Genomic DNA, 22,654 nt, shown 5'->3' with positions numbered 1-22,654 from the left:
ACAAATTGTGTAACGTTGTTAAACGTTTGAGGTTAACTTGAGGATGATGATGATGATGATGATGATGATGATGATGATGATGATGTTTTCAGCCTGGAAGGTCCTGGGTGTCAAACTGTAAGAAGTTCGACTGCTCCGACACTTCATTCGGACCGACCCTCATCTCCTACTCTTACAGCTGCCCCCCCTTCAATGAGACAGAGTGCATGAAGGTCAGCATGATGCAGAAACACACAGCTAATAAAGCTGGACCTGCTAGCAGCTAGCTGGTAGCTAACAGGTCCAGTTTTAACAGGTCCAGCTAATAAAACTGGACCTGCTAGCAGCTAGCTGGTAGCTAACAGGTCCAGTTTTAACAGGTCCAGCTAATAAAGTTGGACCTGCTAGCAGCTAGCTGATAGCTTATAGGTCCAGTTTTAACAGGTCCCGCTAATAAAACTGGACCTGCTAGCAGCTAGCTGGTAGCTAACAGGTCCAGTTTTAACAGGTCCAGCTATTAAAACTGGACCTGCTAGCAGCTAGCTGATAGCTTATAGGTCCAGTTTTAACAGGTCCAGCTAATAAAATTGGACCTGCTAGCAGCTAGCTGGTAGCTAACAGGTGCAGGTTTATTAGCTGAACTAAATAAGTCAATGATGAAGTAAGAAAATAACTAAAAAGTAAATATCTATGTGAGTATGTGAGCAGCTTACAGAAGCAGCTAATTATATAAGTACTTAACTAAATGGATAAGAATGTAGGTACCTAAATAGAAACACGGTAAAGTAATTAAGTAACTTAGTAAATAGGTAAGTGAATAACTAAGCAAATAGCTAAGCAGCAAACTCAGGAGCAACTAAGTAACAAGGGAAGTAAATGACTAAATAAGTAAAAAAACAATTAAACTAAGAAGTAACTAACTAGTAAATCAGTAAATAATGAACTAAGAAACAAGTGAAATAGTTAACTAAGTAAATTAATAAGTTTTAGTTAATAAAACTGACTAATTAGCTAAGTTAGTAAATACATAAGCAAATAACTAAATACTACATGTGAAAAAACATGTGCAACCCATGTTTATCACATATATAACATGTCATGTGCATTTATGTGATACTCATGTTTTATATGATACACATGTAAAATCAGACACAAATAAAACGTGTAACATATTAATGTCATATTAATAACATGTGAGACATTAATATGATACACATGTAAAACACATACATCACATGTGATACACGTGAAATAGTTGAAAATGTTTGAAATTATCAAATAAATGTGTAAATATGTAACTTGTGAAAACTCGGGACCTGTGTAATTTTATTTTTTTACCATGATTGATGATTAGAAATCATTCATGTCATTCAGTTTTTCTAACGTGGGATGAATATGAGGCCTAACAGAAAATCGTTTCAGTCTTTTCATACAGACTAAAAATAGCGAGATCTGTTTTAATCTGGAAGTATTAAAGATGTTTTTACTGACGCACTGAAACTTTAAAACTCTTGATCTGCAGAGGTCAGATAACTTTAGAGCCGCTGCTGTAGAAAAGCTTCACTGTGGTAAACGGATGGTAATATGTTCACCTGTTTGCTGACTCTCGTCTCCTCTCAGATCGGAGGAACCGTGGTTAGTTACATGGACGGATGCTGCAAGACGTGTGAGTATCTGATCTGAGCGTAGCAGCAGTTTGTAGTTAGCGTAGCGCTGTAGGCTGCAGCTGACACTGAACCTGCCGTTCAGCTCGTCTACAACACGTTTGCACTTCAGTTAAACCCAAAAACCTCACCTGGATTGGCTCACACCTGGATCCCAGCTGCTGTTTTCAGATGTCTGTCTGCTGCTAGTTCAGATTTCCACGCTTCTCAGTGAGTTTTGGTAAAACCCGTCACTGAGAAGCGTCTGATGACGTTGAAGTGGGTTTGTGGTTTGTGTGCTTCACCTTACCATCATATACCGATCCCACCAGGTACTGGATTTCATCTGTTCCCTTTCCCAGATAGCCAAATGACTCCCACAGCTAACACAAACTGTGAACAAGGTACCACAACAACAAGGCTTCTTAGTGCCATTGTTGATATTCAACAATGTACTCCCTTTAAAAGAAAAAAAAAGATAAGAAAAGATACAAGAGAACCCAAAAAGTGCAACTGCAACCTACAGAACCGTCCTCTCATCTGTCACTTCATTTCGTTAGGCGAATTTATCCAACATCTACTCTTCAGAAAACCATTCAACTGTGGATTAAATTTCTTAAAGTGATAGTTTACTTGAAATGAACTCACACTTGAGAGGACACAAACGTGTAGCATCAGGCACCTAAAAGATGAGCTCCCTCCCCATTAGCACTGTCTGGGCAGTGCATTGTTGATTGCCAACAATGTACTGTTGGTGGTGGCCTGTAGACGTCTGCATGTTTCCGTAGAGTCAGAGTTTGGGTGTTTGGGTTCTTTTCAGGCAAACCTAAACATTTTTCAAACCCAACTTGTCACATACAAGTTTATAATCAGTTCCTTTCAATGCATAAGATGCAGCTCTGTGTCTTACAGACTATTTTTATTAGTAACTATTGTTGGTATTTATGGTTTTATCACCTCTTATTTTCCAGTAACTCTTATACAAACATATACACAGATCCATTCCTATCCCAGTTCACAGTTTACATGTTACTAAGATCTTATTATTTGTGCAGTCCTTCATTTTAAACATGTTTAGTTCCAACTCTGGGACAAGCCATCTTAGACTACTGACCTAAAGGAAAAAACAAATAGAAATACATTTCCCTCAGATAAACATTAAGCTAATAGTCAGTAACTCTGTCAATGAGCATGCAGATCCACATTACAATTACAATAACTGTAATAGAAATAAGTTATCTCCACTTTATATCACAAATGTTTTATTTGTTTCTGTTTTGTTTTCTATTAAAATTACTTGGTTTAGTTTAATATTAATTTTTTTGTGATCTGCTGCTTCACAAAGCCACAGGGTTTCAATTTATGGCTTAAATTAAAAACGACACATATAGTGGCATTTTGTACCACTATCAGTTGTTATAAAATCTGCTACATACAGTATATCCAATATGACTTTAAAAAGTTTTAACTTCCTAATTTAAAGCATTGAAATTGGGCCTCTGTCTCTTTAAGAAGCTCCTGCTCTTTCTGAAGCGCCATCATCCCAACATGGCTCCTCTATTAGCCCTTTAATGTTTTTACCAGCGTTTCACTGGGAAGTGGCTCCTCTAATGAGCTCAGCAGCTCCACCAGGTGTTTGCTAATTGTTGCTGGCTAGTCTGAAGGAGCAGAGATAAAAAGTTGATTTTATGTAACAATTCCCCTTTTAAAAACAGAAATCTAATATCCATCCACTCTCTTTGCATCATGTTTTTACCACTTCAGCTTGGTCTCAAATACTTTTGCATATAAACATCTGAAAAGTGTGCGATTAATTTGTATTCAACAAAGAAATACGGCTTTCAACATCACTTAATTAGTGAATTAAGTCCAGTTGGGACTTGAAAACCAATTTTGAAAACATTTACATTCAAAGCTGAATAAAAACACACAAACACATTTATCTCACTGTCTGAACTCAAAACTTTCTTCAGTCAGGATCACCAAGATTATTTTTATTTGCGATAACTTTTTTTAAATTATTATTTTGTTTGTAAAAGTTTACATATATTTGGTGAGTATCAGGGAAAACTGTCTTTTAAACTGACAATTTGAAAATGTTTTCTGGCTTTTAGTAAATAAAAATAATTTTGGTAAAAAAATTTTATTCTGATTTAACTTCAGGCAGCGAGAAAAAAAAAGTTAGTCTTTTTATTCAATGTATTTAAATATCTGCATGATCTGGAGTTTTAACTGATTTATTAAAAAATATTGAGAGAAATCCAGAGAAAAAGACAAGTAAGTATGTGACGATTTGGGAACGAAGGTGGGAAATTTCTTCTGTTTTTTTTTTTCTAAGTTATGTTTCAGATCATCAAGCTAAAGTTTAATGGAAGAAAAAAACCTTTTTGAGAAACTAAAGCAGCTGTGTGTGACATTTTATTTTGAAAAACTATCCCACTTCCTGCATGTAGATAAATGTCCCCAACTCATTTGGATCAAAGTTAATAATTTTGGGCGTAACTTTACATGATTCGTGGTTATTCAAGGTTTAGTAAAGTTTAATTTATGTCAAACGCAAACAAAAAACATTAAAAATGATGGAAAATTGTCTGGAAGGAAAACGTCACTGAAATCCCTTCAAGCTAGAATGCCACACAAAGCATCTCTAGTTGCACATCATGTGTGGGTTGGTGTTTTTTTTATTTAAATATGGACTTAATTATTGTCAAATATGATTATATTGCATCCAAATCATTTAAATATTTGTTGTGGTGTAACTGCATGACAGATCAGTTCTACTTCTGAAAATTTTTCTTCTTTTTTCCTCCAATCTGACTTTGAAACTGATGTTGCACTGTCAAGCATTCCATTTCCCTTTTTCTTACCCATAATCCTCCTCTCCTGTGTTATTTAATGTGAGGATTTAACTTCTGATTTAATTTTAATCTTTATTGCAACAGATTTATTGTTCGGTTTGACTTTGAACAGGTAAAGAAGACGGGAAGTCATGTCAGAAAGTGACAGTGAGGATGACGATCAGGAAGAACGACTGCCGCAGCAACCGGCCGGTGAGGATCTGCTGCTTTAGTCTAACCGGCTAACAGGCTAACTGACTAACCGGCTAACTGACTAACCGGCTAACTGACTAACCGGCTAACGCTACGTTCACACAGGAAATACGTCCAAAAATAACTTTTTCATTGCAGTCTGAACGACCCGACTCCGACCTTTTGACCCTAAAAAATATAATTTCTGCCACTTCAATATGTGGATTTTACAGTTTTCCCCTCAGGAACATCCATCCATCCATCCATCCATCCACCTATTTGTCCATCCAACTAGATAGATAGATGGATGGATGGATGGATAGATGGATGGATGGATGGATGGATGGATGGATGGATGGATGGATGGATGGATGGATGGATAGCATTTATTGTCATTGAACAGAATTCAACGAAATTTCCATTGCAGCTCCCGTGCAAAAGGTCAAATATATACAGTAAAAATAAGCAAACACACAATAATAATAATAACAATATATACAACTAAATTAACTAAAGGCACTCAACCACACCAAAGAAGTAGCAGCAGGTCCAATTATGGCAAAGTACAGATAATGTGACAGTGCAAAGTGCAGAACAATATGGCTGTGTGGGGGTGGGGGATATGTATGTGTGACTGCGAGGTTATGATATGTGTGGGGGGGGGGGGGGCAGGGAGTAATGGCTCTGACGGCTGTGGGGAAGAAACTGTTTCTCAGTCTATTTGTTGTAGAAACAGTTTCTTCCCCACAGCCGTCTAATCATCTGTTATAGTTTTTCCCCATTAATTAAAGTTTTTATTTATTCCAATTAACAAAAATGTTTTCAGTTTTTATTTGTTTGTTAGTTAACTGTAAATATCTGCTCAGATTAAAATAATTGTCTGTATCCATGGCAACGTCTCCGCCTGCTTCCTGCAGGTGAACATCGTGTCCTGCGACGGGAAGTGTCCCTCCGCCAGCATCTACAACTACAACATCAACACCTACGCTCGCTTCTGTAAGTGCTGCAGGGAGACGGGGCTGCAGCGGCGCTCTGTGCAGCTCTACTGCAGCAGCAACGCAACCTGGGTCAGCTACAGCATCCAGGAGCCCACCGACTGCTCCTGCCAGTGGTCCTAGGCACAAACACTCACCTTCCGCAGCCCAGGCCTCACCTGGACCAGGCGTGTGAGGCCTAAAGGTGCTCATGGAGAGGACAGCTTGGCGTTGGGACTGTGAATAACACCACTGCAAGGTGCTGGGAGGATGTGGAAGGAGGCTTCTCTGACAGTTCTGTGCTGATCTGAGTAAGTATGTGTAGTACCTCTGCTGGCAGGGAGGTGGAGCTGTGGAGCAGAGAAGCAGATGCAACCAGGACCCACACAATAATAGGACTGATGTAGTGACTATTTGTCCAAAACTCAAATTCAAAAAACTTAAGACTTAAGACTTAAAGGTGATCAAAAGAAAAGGTGAATCCAACTCAAATAATCACCTGATGCACCGAGAGTTTCTGGCTTACACCGTCCAAAAAGATCCAACAAGTCAAAAATTATGTTCTTTGTTGCTTTATTCCATATTCAGGCAAACAATTCAGGCATCACAGGATTCTGCTGCTTCTCCTGCTCTGATTCCTGCATCTGTTCTCTGACTGATTGACTGACAGGTAAAAACCACCTGACCAGCCAGGTGCATAATGAGCTACTAAAACCTGCATATTTATACCGTGAAACACCCAAAACTGTCCCAAACTGAAATTAATTAACTAGTTAAGTGAATTACTAGCCAAAGACTTATTACAAAAATTCTAATTATAAATCAACTTGAATATAAGCAAATAAAAATAATCTAAGATTTAACTGAAAATAGAGAAATAACTCCTAAAACTGGATCATTTTATGGAATTACATTCATTGTGACTACAGTTAAAACTTATTAAATCTACACTTTCTGTAGGCTTTCAAATAACCAATTTTATTGGTGGAACTCGAACACACAGATATTTAAATATCTGATTAATGTCCTGTTGGTTCCTGCTGCTTTGCTCTGTTCCCACCTCCCTGCCTTCACATACAGGACGTGCCAATTAGAAACATCTTTTTAAAGAGCATCCTGCCATCTCTGCCTCACTTATAATTTCATAAGAACGATGAGGAAAAAAGCGTTTTTATTCAGAGAACTCCTCCCAGCTCAGTTTTGACCATCTTTCATTTTTAAATTTGACCCAAAACGTTGCGTGTTGTCTTCTGTAAATAACTACATTCAAGTGCTCTTGAAATCTTTTGCAGTGCATAAATTAGATTTCTCTCTCTCTCTCTCTTTTAGAAAGGCTGGCATAAAATGTATATTCTTTGATGTGGATTTTATTTTCTGTAATCAACATTAACTGACTGAAATCCAGCTGTTTGCGGAGCTCTTTATTTATTTATTGGAGTTTGCTAGAACACAGAAGTTCTGTTCTGTAAGACGCATTCGACCCAAAAGGAGAAGAAACAGCAAGATGTTTTTTAAAAATGTTTGTGACCAACAGGCTCCTGGTTAGTTTAAGTTAAAGAGGATTTGTATCAGACAGATGTACATTTGACTTTTCAATAAATCTTTTGGACACTCAGCAGTTGTGTTGTGATTGTTCAGCAGAATTTGTAGAGAACGGCTTCCAGTCGGAACAAAATGTGAAATATCTTAAATGGACTTCATGACTAATCATAATTTATTTGTTTAAATCTGAAATACGTTTCAGATAGTCAGTATTAATTAGATATGTTGAATTAAAGGTTCCATGCAACTCAATGGTAGATCTGGCGTCATTAATATCAGTCAGAATGTAATTAGAGATAAAATTTCCTAATATGTCTAGTTATAAACTATGATGGAGCATCATAGCCACGCTAACAAACAAACAAAAAAAATTAAAGAACAAATTTGTACAAGAAAGTCATAATATTGTGAGAATAGTCATAACATTTTGAAAATAAAGGCATAGTATTACAAGAATAAAGTTGTAATATTCCTTTATTCTTGCAATTTTATGACTGTATTCTCATAGTATCTCTTTATTTCAAATTGTATTACTTTATTCTCATATTTCAACTCTGTTCCTAATTTTATGACTGTATTCTTGTAATATGACTTTATCCCTGTAATATTACTTCATTCTTATTTATTTTTCTTTTTATTTCTTGGCGTGGCCCTAAAATTCCTTCACAAATTTCAGATAATCTGGAAAGTTAAGTTTGGTGAAGCCCATTTTATGTTAAAACGGCCTGCCATACAGCAGCAGTTTAAAAATGGCGCCGCCTCCGTCCTGATCTCGGACCGACTCGCTGCCTCTAGCCCGAACCGACCAGGCCCGGGGAAGTGCACACACGGTGATCATCTGATCAGGACGGATGTCATGAGGTTCGCAGTGACACAGCTGCCGCTTTAACGGCTGATAACCGAGCCGTTTGGACCGCGGCCCGAACCAGCACTTTGACGTCAGCAGCCCTGTAGCTCCATGCTGAGTGACGCCACGGCAACATCTGCAGCAACAAAACAAATGTGAAGCCCGAGGGGGCACTTACAGGCATTAAGATCAGAATCAGACTGGTTCCATTGCGACTGGGTCGCCACTTCATACTGGTGATGCTGGGATTTCTGGATGAAGTCATGCTCTCTTTTTAACGCTTAGCGATTCGGCCCGGGCATGAATCTGTTTTAGTCCCTCTGCATCAGCCCGAGTTAGTCATTACTTAGATTGTTTCTGCATGATTACTAAACTGATCAGTCGCTCAAATCATTGTGGAGAAATTTTGGAGCATCTGGACTTTGACTGGACCATTGCGCCTTAATTCTCCTGATTTTGAGGGACTTGTAGTTTTCTAATAGCTGCGTTTCCATTACAAATGTGCGCAAAACTTTAATTTTCCGCTATGTCGATAAAATAAAAACAATTTCTCAATTGTGGTGGTTATGTTAAATAAGAAACGCAATTAAAATCAGACGTGAAATAAGTTTGTCCATGTGATAAATCATTAAAAACATAGAGATCCTCCAATTACTTCCTGTTGTTTTCTTCTTTGTGGTTTGTTCCAGTGGCAACATCCGGTTGTTGATCATGTGACTCCTGTGATACAGAAAAAGGTTTTCGTTTCAGTTTTGCGAGATAAACAAATTTTGATGAGTATGGAAACACTTTTGATGCATTTATTTGCACAAGTTGACATTTAGAAAATAAATTCACTTAATAGAAACACAACAACTTAGAAAAAAATCTTTTTTTTTTATTTGAGTTTTTTTTTGTGTGGCTGTATCAAAATTGGTTTATTTCCCAAAAACTGCAATGGAAACTTCTTTTTTTGCATCACACGGGTCATATGATCCAGAAAAGTAGAAAATTCAAGTACATCTAAAAATTCTACATCTTGAAAAGTTTCAATATCCTTTGTCACTTATTTCTTAAACTGAAACTCATACATAGATTAAAATGTATTAAAATGTATAGTAAAATATTTCCTGGCTTTATTTCTTGTAATGTTGATGATTATCTAATAGATAATGATAACTGACAATTTAATGGATGGAAAATGTGTGGTATCTTGCAAAAGGAGCCCCAACCAATTATTGAGTGCATTAAAATAAGCACTTTAGAAGCATGACACTATTGTTCAAAATATCTTTTATTTAATATTCTAGTTTCTCATATTTTTCAGATCCAACCAACATGAGACGGTTTAGAAAGTCATTATGTTCAAATGAGTGAAGGAAAAACAGAAATGTTTAGAAAATAACCTCACACTGGTTTCTGTTTGGATAATTCTGAAAACCGAGATCCTGTAAATATTTTGGGATTTGTGTCATCAGCACAGAGATTTCCATTAATACCAGTCGTATTCCGAAAACTGGCGGTAAACCGAGCCAGTGAGAAATGCCCGGTGGGTTCAGGCTCTCAGTGACTTCAGTGGAAACCAGCTGTCAGTTTGATGAGCCTGGAGCAGCTGCAGGATCACACACACACACACACACACACACACCCCCACACACACACACACACACACTCGGCTGGTGGGAGCGAGTGGGTCTGATTTAGCTATACTGGACTTTAAAAACTGTTTTCAGACAAGCTCTTTTCTCAAACATTTCTATAAAGTTTAAAGATCATGCAAAATCAACTTTTTTTAGCTTTATTTTTAGTTACGTTTTAATGTTTTTCCCTCATCAAAAACCTGCCTTGATTCTTTTATTTATGTTTGAGAAACACTTTAATCTCCATGGCAACCATTCAGCTGTACAAAACGGCTGGGTGGACCTAGCTCCGCCTTCGAGACGCAGCTCCTCTGCCACTCAGCTCCTTCAGACTAGCCGGCAGCAATTAGCAAACACCTGGTGGAACTGAGGTTTTTTAAGTCATATTTGAGATATATATACATAGATATAGACATAGATATAGATATAATTTTTATAACAACTGAAGTTACTGATTGGACTATAAAACAGCACCATGTGCATGAAAAACACATAATATTGCCTCTTGAATTTAGATTTGATCAGTTGGGTTTTGTGGTCTTGATTCTTGCATGTTCACTTCCCATTTATTTACCATGGCTTGTTCCTTTAGGTTACTTTTTCCTTCTACTTTATGAAACAGCACCTGAATACCAGGTAGAGGTCAGAGGTCATCAATTGATGAAGTCATCTCCTGCTATTTCTTGATTAAAGAAACAGTACTTAGGACTGAATGTGACTAATTTAATAAAACCAGTCTGGTTTGGACAGCTTGTTTATGTTAATAAATAAAATAATTGACAATACTCGGTTTATCTTTGTGTTTATTTGATTATCTGAAATATTTGTGTGGTGGTAAAAAAAAACAAAAAAAACTGCAAAAACAGAAAATCTTACCAAGTATTTTTAGTCTAGTTTTTGGTGACAGTATCTTAGTACTCTTGAAATAAGACAAAACTAACTTACAAGTAACTTTTCAGCAAGATATAGGAACTTGTTTAAGTCAATAATTCCTCAATATTGATGAAAAATACTATTTACTATCACTATCTACTGGCAGATGATTTCATTTATAATATGGGAAAATGTCTCGTTGTAAGTGAAGTAGTCTGTCGATGGTACTGGTACCTTTCCATCAATAATAAGGAATTATTGACATAAAATAAGCTCCTATGTGTTGCTGAAAAGTTACTCCAAAGTTAGTTCGTTTTACATTAAAGGTTCTAAGCTATTTGTACTGGAAACTAGACAAAAATACTTGTTAAGACTTTGTGTTTTTGCAGTGTACTGCACTAAAACACACATTTATTTAGATTTTTTAAGGCATATTTGTTAGTGGTGCCATTGCATTATTGTATTGTGAAATTTGGTACAAACTCTGAATTTAATCTTGGATAATTCTTTCCAACATTTGGAAAAATGCGAGAAAATTAAACTTTGAAACATTTTTTGAGTTTCTTCTTGTCTCGTACTGATGAGCTTTTTCTTCACTTTAAATTGCTTCAGACAGATAAAGTTGCAGCATGGAAGAGAATAGGTCACACACCCGAAACGTCTTGCTGCTTCATGGGGAGGTTTTCCGTTAAATTTAGCAGCTCATGAAATGTTAGACACGCGAACCCTTCTAGAAGAGGGCGAGCTGCGGTATCATTTCAGCAGATCTGCAAAGCTCTCTCAAACTTTGCTGCAACTGCAAACATGAATGCAGGGCAAGAAAATACTCCTAAAAAACTAAAAAAAACTTTTTTAACATCGTTATGCACATGATAAAAACTCCCAATTATATTTAATGCACTTATAATATGAGGAAGATATATTACAAGTGAACTAATCTGCCAGTACTTAGTACGTTTTCATCAATATTAAGGAATTATTCTTGCTGAAAAGTTACTTGTAAATTAGTTTTGTCTCATGTAAAGTGTAATAAGATATCTGCACTAGAAACTAGACCAAAAGTACTTGGTAAGATCTTTTTGGTTTTGCAGCATAAAATGCAAAACATTAGCCAGTTGCTTATGTTAGCTAATAATGTGTTTCTAAGCACATCATTGTAGCTTCTTAACGATGCTAAAAACTGATCTGAGATAAGGTGAGTTAATTTTTTAGATAGTAATTAAATAAAAGTTAAACAAAAATTTAATCAATTCCAATAATTCTACTGCTCTTAACCAATCAGAAAAATGTATTTTTGATTAGTTCCAAGTCAACTCTTTAGTAGCCGATAATAATAATAATAATAATAATAATAATAATAATAATAATAATAATAATAATAATAATAATAATAATAATAATAATAAAGATCAAGGAGATTTAAATAAAAATCTGTTAGTTAAATATTCGTATCTGTTGCTGTGATATTTCTTAACATCTGGTCTGCAGTAGGATATTGACTGTTAATAGTTACTCTATGCAACCCCATTTTGATGAACATAAAATGTTAACACATTTTTGTTAACAAGATGTAACTTTGGGTCGTTCTTTTCACATTATGGATCTGTTGCCATAGTGATGGATCTCAGTTTGTTTCTAAAGCTCAAGATGAAGGTCAGCCTTGAAATTAATTTGCTAAATTAGTGTTTTAAAACAAATAAAAGCGTAAAATAAAAACATCTCTACAAAAGTAACAAAGTTAAATTCTACATTAATGTTTTACTTTGATAAGAACATTTTTCTGTGTTTCCTTTAAGTTAAATGAAATACCAGATTTAGCTTTATATAAGGATGTTTTTCTCTTAAATTCTTTTGTTTTATGTTTGTTGTCACTTTGAACAACCAAACAAGACTCCGGAAGAAAACCTGAAATCCCATTTCTGGGTTATAAAAACTTCAGTGAGTCAACTCTGGTGTAATTTTTTTTAGTGTTTGTCACTGATTATCTCTTCCTCCCTAATTCTACAAAACCCAAACATGTGGGTGTGAAATCTGGGAAGATTCACTCCCACACAGATTGCAGATTGTATTTATGCAAGTTCATTTAGAGCAAATTAAAGTCGCTTCATGATGCAGGAATATTGTTTCTCGTAAATTATGTTCAGGTAAAGTTTGGATATATACTGGTAAAGGTTAGGGTTAGGTGTAAACACAGTTACTAAAATTAACAGAAGTTAATAGAAGTGTTTTTGTGTGGGGGAAAAAAATATTCGCATTTCTATTTTTTGTTTTATGTTTGGAGGCAAATTATGGACTGCAAAAACACTAAATCTTAAGTATTTTTAGTATTTTTGCTAGTGCAAATATCTCAGTACACTTGAAATAAGACACAAATAACTTACAAGTAACTTTTTAGCAAGACATAGGAGCTTGTTTTAAGTAAGCAATTTGTTGATATTAAATTAAATAAGTACTAGTTCCACTGGCGTAATATTTCACTTATAACAAGACATTTTTCCCATATTATTAGTGAAATGATCTCCCAATGGAAATAATACTTTTTCATCAATATTAATGAATAATCGACATAAAACAAGCTGCTGTATCATGGTGAAAAGTTATTTGTTCTATTTCAGGTGTACTGAGATATTTGCACTAAAAAGTAGACCAAATATACTTGGTAATATTTTGTGTTTTTCCAGTTTCATGAAACCGTAACCCTAAAGTTAATTTAAATTGGAGATGCAGTTTTTATGCTCCTCTATTCTGGAACAAACTTTTAGAAAACTGCAAAGATGCTGAAACACATCAACTCTAAAAACAAAACAAAACAAACTGTTTAGAGTTTCCTTTGATTAATAACAACTGGAGAATCATAAACTACAGTTGATGGTGTTTTCCCTTACTGCAATAGTTTTTTTTGTTGCTCGTTTGTTTTATTTGTCTTCTAATCGTGCTGTACAGATAAACATGCCTTACATCTGAAATATTTTTATATCTACGGCGTCAGCAGAACTGAAACCCACAGATGGTGAGTCTGATTCATTCTGCTGACAACAGATGTGATTATTGGACAACAATTGAACAATGAAGGAACACTGAAAAAAAAGTCTTTTTAGTCGTTTCCAGTACAAATATTTTGAACACTTGAAATCAGACAAAACTAGCTTACATGTAACTTTTCAGCACGACACAAGAGCTTGTTTTAAGTGAATAATTATTTAATATTGATGAAAAAGTTCTGCTTATAAGTGAAATAATCTGCCAGTAAAACTAATACATTTCTTTAAAATCAATATTAAGGAATTAAATAACTTAAAACAATATTTTGCTGAGAAGTTACTTGTAGGTTATTTTTGTGTTATTTCAAGTATATTAAGATATTTGCACTAGAAACTAGACAGAAACATTTGGTGGTTTTCCAGTGAAGGAGGTTAATAGGTTAACATAACTGTTTCCCAGAGCTAACCTAAAAATAACACTTCCTGTTACTGTTATAACTACACTCATTATTATCTAAAACTGTGTGACCAACTTTGACTGAACCTGAAAAACGCAACTCTGCCTATTTCACCATAAGCTTAAACCTGTTAGCATATTTAGCATTAGCAGGAACGCAGTAAGCTAATTCTGTCATTGGTTACATTTAATTGAATAAAGCAACGTTTACACTGTCGGCCTTAATGCTTAATTCTGATTTATTTTTTGTGAAATCAGATTTTTTTTTCCTTTTGCGTATTCGTTCACATTTCCAAACGTGAACTAACATTCACGATCTCCTGTGAACGACCTGAATTTCTCCCGCATGCGCAGTAGATGGCGTAGTAACGTCACACGTAGCGAGCGTGCTCAGCGTTTTGCCAACCGCCATAAAGAAGAAGAAGAAGTGCTCCGTGTTTGCGGAAGTAGACATGGATGCTAATGACCGGAGCTAGCTCATTAACCACTTAATCTTCATTATAGTGCGCTACGATTGTTGCTTTTCTTCCCGCTCGCGCTCATCAGGACGCAGAATAGTGACGTTTGTTGAGTATCAATGACGTTCAGGTCGGATGAATGCGACCTGGCCGTACAGACACAGGTCTAATTTGAAAACATCAGCTACGTATCGCTTATCCAGGTGGCGTGGGTCGCATTAAAGCAAAGGAAAAAAAAAAAAAAAAAAAATCTAATTTGTGTCACTTCAGGCTGCAGTGTGGAGGTAGCCTGAGAAAGATTCCCCTGAAAACGTTTCATAGGACGTTTTATAAATGTTGTGCTACAGTTGCAAAAATCATGCAGTCAGTCGTAAATACATGAGTTGCTCAAGTGGGTCCTTCTTGTTAACGGCCTCACCCTGATGGCTGCTGTGCATGTTGTGTCACTGAGTGACTCACATTCTTGGTATTATAAGTGCAGAGGATGCATTAAGCAAGCAGTGCAAGAAAATGATACTCACACTGATCTGAAGTCAGGCTATAGTTGCTGCTCTTTGTTTACTGTCATGGTTTCATCTTCCAGAAAATAAAAATGGAGCTATGAATCACATCAGTAGAGAGATGTCAGATCCTGCAGTAATCTGTTCTCTTCAGAGAGATGGTTACCCAAACACTGTACTCAAGTAAAAGTAGAAATACTTCAACATATTTTTACTCAAGTAAAACTAAAAAGTAGCCGTCCCAGAAATTACTCAGGTAAGAGTAAAAAAGCATTTGGGAAAATGTCTACTCAAGTACTGAGTAACTAATCAAATTAGCAATAATTTAATATCTAAAAATTAAATAGTCAAATGGAGCAAAATATAAAATTATGTGAAAATTTTGGTATTTTATTTATAAAATGATAATCATATCAGCAACAATAAATAAAATCAGGTGAAATAATTTTTTTCTGTCTTTAGATATCAAAGAAATGTTTTTTAGATTTTTTTTTGTTAATTGCCACTTTATAACTAAAATCAACAGTTTATCATGGTTTCCCTCTCATTTTGTTTCTGACCAGCCGTCTGTTTTTCTTAATGAAGGATTGTTAAACTGGGGAATCGTGATGCACAAAAACGTGCATGTTCCTCACACCTTCCCAGAAATGCTCTTTCAGATTCATTTCAGGCTCTGACGATGGGAGGATCTGGATCCTGTTACTGGGCTCGTTCCAGAGGAACGTTAGAGCTGCTGACAGCAAACAGGAAAACGGAGCAACGTGCAGAAACTCAGAGATGGCTGGCGCAGCTTTACACTTAAAGTAACAATTTGAATGGAAAAAGAATTACATTTTATGTACATTTGACATTTTAATGCAAAATTTTTCCCATTGCTTGTTTTTTCGTTTTCTTTGGATAAAACAAGTCTCTGCAAGCGCGCTTACAGAACAAGCTTATTTGGATTTAAAGTGACAGAGGCTCTAAAACATTCTGAGAGGATTTTGAGCAAAAACCCAAAATGAACATGTTTTGTTTCGCCCATAGATCCATCCTAACCTGTTATAAGAAGCATTAATGGTTCACCTTTAATGTTCTGCAACCAGCTGGTAAGGAAATGCTGTGGGATTGAGTTCTGCTGGTCTTTATTCCATCAGAGCTGCAGAGTCTTTTCACTCAGTGTAACGTTTCGTCAGTGATTTGTGAATTTGAACCTGCCTGTCGCTTTCACTGCTTCCTGTTTCTCTGCACTGATCACACACAGCCACACAGTACACACCTACACACACCCATTGGTCACTGGTGTCGCTGGTCCGCCTCCACACCGTCTGCTTTATAAAGGCAGGCCACACCAAAGGAGTGAAGTTACACAGACTGGCCCTTTAAACTCCCTGTCAGGTCAAATACGACTAATTGGTGACATTTTCTCTCTGCGTCTGATATTTGAGATTTTAATTTCAGAAGAGTTTGTGTTTTTTTGTTTTGTTCTGCGGTCGTCAATGGATTTGCCAGACTTTCCCTTCCCTCTCTCATCAGCTGATGACCTCTATGACCCCTGCTTCAACACCAGCGACCTGAACTTTTTCGATGACCTGGACGCACGGCTGACGCACGGCGGCCTGCTGAAGTCGGAGGATCATCTCCATCACCACGTGCCAACAGCGGAGGAGGAGGACCAGCACGTGCGGGCCCCCGGGGGCCTCCACCAGGGGGGCCACTGCCTGCTGTGGGCCTGCAAGGCCTGCAAGAGGAAGACGACGCACGCCGACAGGAGGAAAGCGGCGACGATGCGGGAGAGACGGCGCCTCAGTAAGGTGAACGACGCGTTTGAGACGCTGAAGCGCTGCACGGCCTCCAACCCCAACCAGCGGCTGCCCAAGGTGGAGATCCTGCGGAACGCCATCAGCTACATCGAGTCCCTGCAGGCGCTGCTGCGGGCCGGCCAGAGCGACGGTGGAGGCGGCTTCTACCCGCAGCTGGAGCGCTACGGCGGCGAGTCGGACTCCTCCAGCCCCCAGTCCAGCTGCTCCGACAGCATGGTGAGGCCGCGACAGCTGAACGGTCTGTGTGCTGCCTCATGAAATGTGAGGAATGGAACCGGAGATTTATTTTGGGCTCCTGTGATTAGTTTTGATGAATGGTGTCTTTACAATGGAACAACACGCACTGCAAAAACACAAAAGAGTTTTTTATGGTCCAGTTTCTAATGCAGATGTAATATGTAAAGAAACATTGAATTTTGATATTTTTTCTCACTTTTATTTAGATTCATTTAGCATAAATGCTGCTTCATACCTTCTGATTTTAGTTGCCAATGATGTTGAATATATTACACTACAAAAACACAAAATATTACCAAGTACTTCTGGTCTAGTTTCTAGTGCAAATATCTTAGTACATTTGCAAGATAGTTTTGTCTTATTTCAAGTAACTTTTCAGCAAAATATAGGAGCTTGTTTTAAGTAAATGGTTCCTTGATATTGATGACAAAACACTAGTTCAACTGGCAGATTATTTCATTTATAAAAAGACATTTTTCCATGTTAAAAGTGAAACAATAAGCCAAAAGAAGTGGCACTTTTTCATCAATATTAAGGAATTATTTACTTAAAACAAGCTCCTATATGGTAGTTAGTTTTATCTTCTAAGTGTAATAAGATATTTGGATTATAAAGTAGAAAAAAAATGCTCGGTAAGATTTTGTGTGTTTTTGCAGTGAACCACATAAACTCTTTCCCTCTTTTGTTAAGAAAATATGTCAGATTTTAACTTAATCTCTTCTAATTTTATTTAGTCTCCTTAGTTTTTAGTTTTGTTGGTACAGTCCTCCACAGCTGAGTTTCCTTTGCTCATTTTCTTGACAGAATTTTTTTCATTTCTGGCTTAAGAAGCAAAGCAGCTTAAAAAATTTGATTTTCAGCCAATCGAATTTGCTGCTAGCAGGTTTCCCTGAAATAAAGGATATTTCTATCTAATTATTAGTTAGTTTAACTTATATTTTATAATAATGTCTGAAAACCAGATCATATTTTTGTAAAAAATTTACATTTATAATTTAAAAATGTATTTTTAATTCTTTTTAGTTTTCCTTTTTTTTATCATCTGTCTTCCAACTTTCTGAAGCTCTCTAGCGCCCTCTAGCGGTCCCCACTTTGAAAAACACTGTGATGGTACACTTACAAAAAAGACAAAACTGATTTGTTTTCAGTTAATAATTAATATTCACAAAATATTGTTATAAATAAAAAACTCAAATTATTTTAAAAAAGTCAATATTAAGGAATTATTGACTTACAACAAGCTTCAATCTTGCTGAAAAGGTACTAAGTTAATTTTGTCTTATTTCAATATTTACATCCGAAACTAGACAAAAATACCTGGTAAGATTTTGTGTTTTTGCAGTGTACTGACTTTTTCTGCACACCAAGTTGTTTTAAATATAATTCCTAACTCATGTTCATCAGTTTAGCTAAGATTTAAGATTTGTTTCCTTAAAAAAAATAAAGTTTAAGGTTTCATTAAAAATATTTTTTGTATTGATGGAAATTTTAAAAAGTGTCTTCAGGGAATTATTTCACCTTTTTCAGGTGTTGGAAATGTGAAGTGAGTCAGCAAATTGCATTTTAAAGATTAAAAATTCAAGATTAAAAAAATTATTTTTATTTTACCAAAGAATATATATATATATTTTTTTTTAGAAATTAAAAGTCATGTATTTTCATAAAAGGTATAAAACATATACCTTTTCTTCGTCTCAGTAAATCAGGCTAAACATTAAACCTTTAAACCTCTATTAAATGCTAAAATAACTGGAGGAAATTTTTTTAATTACTTAAAAAAACTTCTTTTTTTTCATCAATGGAAACTTTAAAAAATGTCTAAAATCAAATGTGAAATGAGTCATCAAATAGTTTTTTTAAAGATTAAAAATTGGGTTAATTTATTTTTTTTAATTTTAGTTTGTGGTAATTGATCAGTCAGTAAAATAAAATTTAAATACCTTATGAAATATTTATATGTTTCCAGATGGATTTCATCTCTCCCTGTTCGGCCAGCAGTGAAAACGGAAACACTTCCTGTGGAAAACAAACAGCAGACGGTGAGTACTTGTAGTTTCTTAAGTCCTTTATCGTATAGAAGTTTTTATTTATTTATGAGTTTCCTCATTTATTCATGTTATTTCTGGATGGATTTTTTTTCAATGTAATCATAACAAACCGATCCTCTGAGATTTCTTAATGAACCTGTTATTTCAGTAATTTAATGTCATTTTAGACATTTTAGAATGCAAACAAAATCCAATTTTACAGAAAAAAATGTATGTTCATTTAATTTTATAACAAAACATTAAAAACAGTAATTTATTGACACAGGACTCACTTTGTTGAAGTTCACTGGCCGTAAGATGTGCTGAGGATTTTCTTTCTGTCTCATTTTGCTGCTTTTTAGAGGTGATGCGTTTTTTTTTGTTGTTTTTTTTTACCCCTCCAGGGGGTCTTTTTGTGGGCTCTAGTGTCCCTTATATGGCAGTGGGCTGACAGGAAACGGGGAAGGAGAGGGGGGTCCAGGAGTCGAACCCGCGACGGCCGGGTCAAGGACTCAAGGCCTCCAAATACGCTAACCGCTACGCCACCACGGCACGCCCGGTGATGCGGTTTTATTGTTGCTTTAAAATCATGACCTTTGACCTGAAGCTAAGCGTGTAGAGGTCAAGTCGAGTGTCTGGTCCAGTAAACAGAAGGACGTTGTTTCCTGGAGAAAGAGGGACTGCCTTTCCAAGGTTGGGGCAAGAAGCAGGAATTGTAGAGCAGGGCATTATGGGTAAATACAACCAAAACAAACGCGTTAGCCTAGTGCTAGCAGGAAAAATGACTCGTGGTTTTTAGCCAAAGACAAAAGAGAAATCCCACAACAGCTAAAAGCTGTTTTTGTTTAAAATCCATTTTTGTTTAAATTGTGCGAAGAAGGAAGTTGCGCTCAGTGTCTTTTTCAGAGGCATAGACATGGAGACTTTCAGAGGTTTTCGTGTCGTTTCGTTCAGTGGTCCTTGATGCAGCGCCCCCACAGGCGAGGAGGGAAACAGTTTTTTCAAAAGTTTGGTTCATTAGACGCAGTGCGGTGTGACAGAGAACTGCATCAGCTGAAAATGTAACAAATGTTGTAATTTTGGTCCCAAATAAAACAGAGTCTACTGAACTATCAGGTGTGAAAAAACACTTAATTATTGCTTCCATTTAATTCCTATAGGAATGATTCCTCTCCACTGTTTACTGTGATTTTCTGGCCTTTTGTAGACAGATTACCTTCGACCATTTCTATTATGAGCTTAACTATTGTTTTATAACAGGATTCACTGGGATTATATATTTGATCTCATGCAGCCTTGAAATGACATTTGCTTGAAATCGGTACAATTTATATTAAATTAATTTAATTATATTAAAACTGAAGAGTTAAAAAGTGAATCTGTGAAGTTTATTTTAATTGTAATTATTTAATTTAAAAAAGCTTTTTAATTAAATAAAAACGTATTTAATTAGGGACTCTTTTCTTAAGAGTCCTGAGGATAAGATGCTCAGGACTTTTATCCTGTCATATAGGGCCATTGTAGATAAAAAAGAGACTTCTTAGATTAATCCTAAAAATTCCCTACAAAAAAACATCAACATTTCTAAGGTTGGAAATTTAAAAATGTTTCTAGAAAAACACTTCAATTTTTCTGGGTGTCAAAAAAAAAGAGAAATTTTGAGATAAATCTCTGAAATTTTCTAGACAAAAGCTTTCTGAGTTTGAAAAGTCAAACATTTGCTCAAACAAATTGGAAATTTTGAGATTAATCTCAAGTATGTTCTTGAAAAAAAAAAAATCCAGATTTCTGAGTTTGAAATATTAAAACTTTGCCTGAAAAAAAAAGGACATTTCTGTTTGGGAAGAAAATTTTTCAAAAGTCAAACATTTTCAACTTTTGTAGTTCAGAAATTTCCAAATCTTTTCTCAAAAATTTCTGAGATTTTTTTCTATCAAATTTTCATCTTATGGAGCCAAGAAATGTCATTGTTTTTCTTGAAAAACTTCTGACTTTTTTCTAGCAAGTTTCACATTTCAAACACATAAATGTCCTAGGGTTTTCTTCTACAAAAATTTCATTCATCTCAAAATGTTTTTTTTTTCTTACACTTTTGGAGCTCAGACATTTTCTTGTTTTTTTTCTAGAAATGTTCTTAAAATCTCAAAATTTATGAGTTAAAATGTATACTAAAACGTACTTTTTTCTCTTTCTCTGATATATTTACGCCTTTGCATAAATGCATGTATTACCTTCTCTGACTTTTTTTTACAAATTTCCTGTGTGAAGGTTGCAGCAGCAGCACCAAGTCGCCGCTCATTTCCAGCTTGGACTGCCTGTCCAGCATCGTGGAGCGGATCAGCACCGACCGGGCCGTGGCCCCTGCCGGGGACAGCGTGGTCCCTCAGGGGGCCGAATCACCTCAAGACGGCTCCGGCGTCTCTTCTTCACCTGCGGATCTCGGCAGCATCTACGAGCCAATCTCATCCTGATGGAGCCAACAGCGCCCCCTGCCGCACGGACTGATCCATTACCTCCATTTTTAAGGAGGAGAACTCTAAATTATTCCTGATTTCTGAAGTAAGCCGCTGTAACAGCTGCATTTTCTTATGGATGAAACAGTTTTCCCTGAAGTTTTTCACATTTTAGCTGAAAAAATGAATTCTGCTGTCTGTTTTTAAGCATCCAGGATTCCTGGAGACGACCTTTTTCACGTGATTCCTGCTGATAAGAACTGAGGACCATTAGCACATCTGACTAGTCACGCTATGTCAAAAAACATTTAAAGTGTTGGAGTGAATGTCTGTATGATATTTAAGAGCTGATGAAATCTTAATAAACACATATTTATATTGTGACTTTTTTCCACAACCACAACTTCTCACAAACAGAATTATTTATTTTTCCAACATACATTTAGTGAAATATGGCTGAGCTATTAGCCAAAAACATAAACAGGACTATACTTATGCTTTCCAGCTCTTTTTAGAGCATAATGTTGATTCATTTCAATCTAATTTATGATCTTTGCTGGTTTTCACTCCTACACTGCAAAAACACAAAATCTTACCAAGCATTTTTGGTCTAGTAGTTTCTAGTGGAAATATTTTAGTACACTTGAAATAAGACAAAATTAACTTTTAAGTAACTTTTCTTTAAGACATAGGAGCTTGTTTTAGGTTAATAATTCCTTAATGTTGATTTTAAAAAAATACTAAATCCACTGGCAGATTATTTCACTTGTAACAAAGAATTTTCAATATAAAAATGAAAGTCTGCCAATGGGACAAGCACATTTTCATCAATAGTAAGAAATTATTGACTTTAACCAAGCATTTTTTTTGTTTAAACTTTACTTGTAAGTTTGTTTAGTCTTATTGCATCTGTACAAGAATATTTACACTAAAAGCTAGAACAAAAATATTTGGTAAGATTTTGTGTTTTTGCAGTGTAAAAGTCAGCTGAATGGTGTTTAAGCTGTTTTTAACAAATAAAATGAAATATCTGCATATTCTGGTGAGGATCATGCTTAAAAGTAATAATGTCTTCAGTTACAATTACCTAAAAATAAATTAAAGCAGTTTTGAATAAAGATAAACATTTAAACCCAGAGCCACTAAAAGGATAAAAGTGAAAATTCCTGTTATTTTAATTAAATATTAAAGGACAAAAAATGGTCTTTAAGAACTGAATTTCCAGTATGCATA

The 22,654-nt window shown here is 35.8% G+C and overlaps 2 protein-coding genes across 3 annotated transcripts in view; both read left to right on the top strand.

Moving 5' to 3' along the window:
* The window catches only part of otog (otogelin), a 73,205-nt gene extending 65,965 nt beyond the window's left edge, over window positions 1-7,240 (top strand). Inside the window, exons 52-55 of the mRNA XM_032560826.1 lie at window positions 93-212; window positions 1,600-1,645; window positions 4,593-4,672; window positions 5,569-7,240. Coding sequence (XP_032416717.1) covers window positions 93-212; window positions 1,600-1,645; window positions 4,593-4,672; window positions 5,569-5,769 — 447 coding nt within the window. The 3' untranslated portion in view covers window positions 5,770-7,240. The remainder of the gene's footprint in view (window positions 1-92; window positions 213-1,599; window positions 1,646-4,592; window positions 4,673-5,568) is intronic.
* Window positions 7,241-16,211: 8,971 nt separating this feature from the next.
* LOC116718226 (myoblast determination protein 1 homolog 1-like) lies at window positions 16,212-21,805 on the top strand. Of its 2 annotated transcripts, XR_004338899.1 has the most exons (4): window positions 16,212-16,920; window positions 18,908-18,980; window positions 21,237-21,527; window positions 21,630-21,805. XR_004338899.1 is itself a non-coding variant. In XM_032559971.1 (3 exons), the coding sequence occupies exons 1-3, from the start codon at window positions 16,381-16,383 to the stop codon at window positions 21,437-21,439; spliced, it is 816 nt and encodes a 271-aa protein (XP_032415862.1). In that variant the 5' UTR covers window positions 16,212-16,380; the 3' UTR covers window positions 21,440-21,805. The 2 variants fall into 2 exon arrangements, 1 of the variants encoding a protein (XP_032415862.1); XM_032559971.1 differs by having other exon boundaries at window positions 21,237-21,805.
* Window positions 21,806-22,654: the final 849 nt, after the last annotated feature.

Source organism: Xiphophorus hellerii, chromosome 4 (assembly GCF_003331165.1).
Source record: "Xiphophorus hellerii strain 12219 chromosome 4, Xiphophorus_hellerii-4.1, whole genome shotgun sequence".
In the NCBI taxonomy this organism is placed as follows: Eukaryota; Metazoa; Chordata; class Actinopteri; order Cyprinodontiformes; family Poeciliidae; genus Xiphophorus; species Xiphophorus hellerii.
Note: the sequence above shows the minus strand (reverse complement) of the source record. Positions and strands in the feature narration are given on the sequence as shown.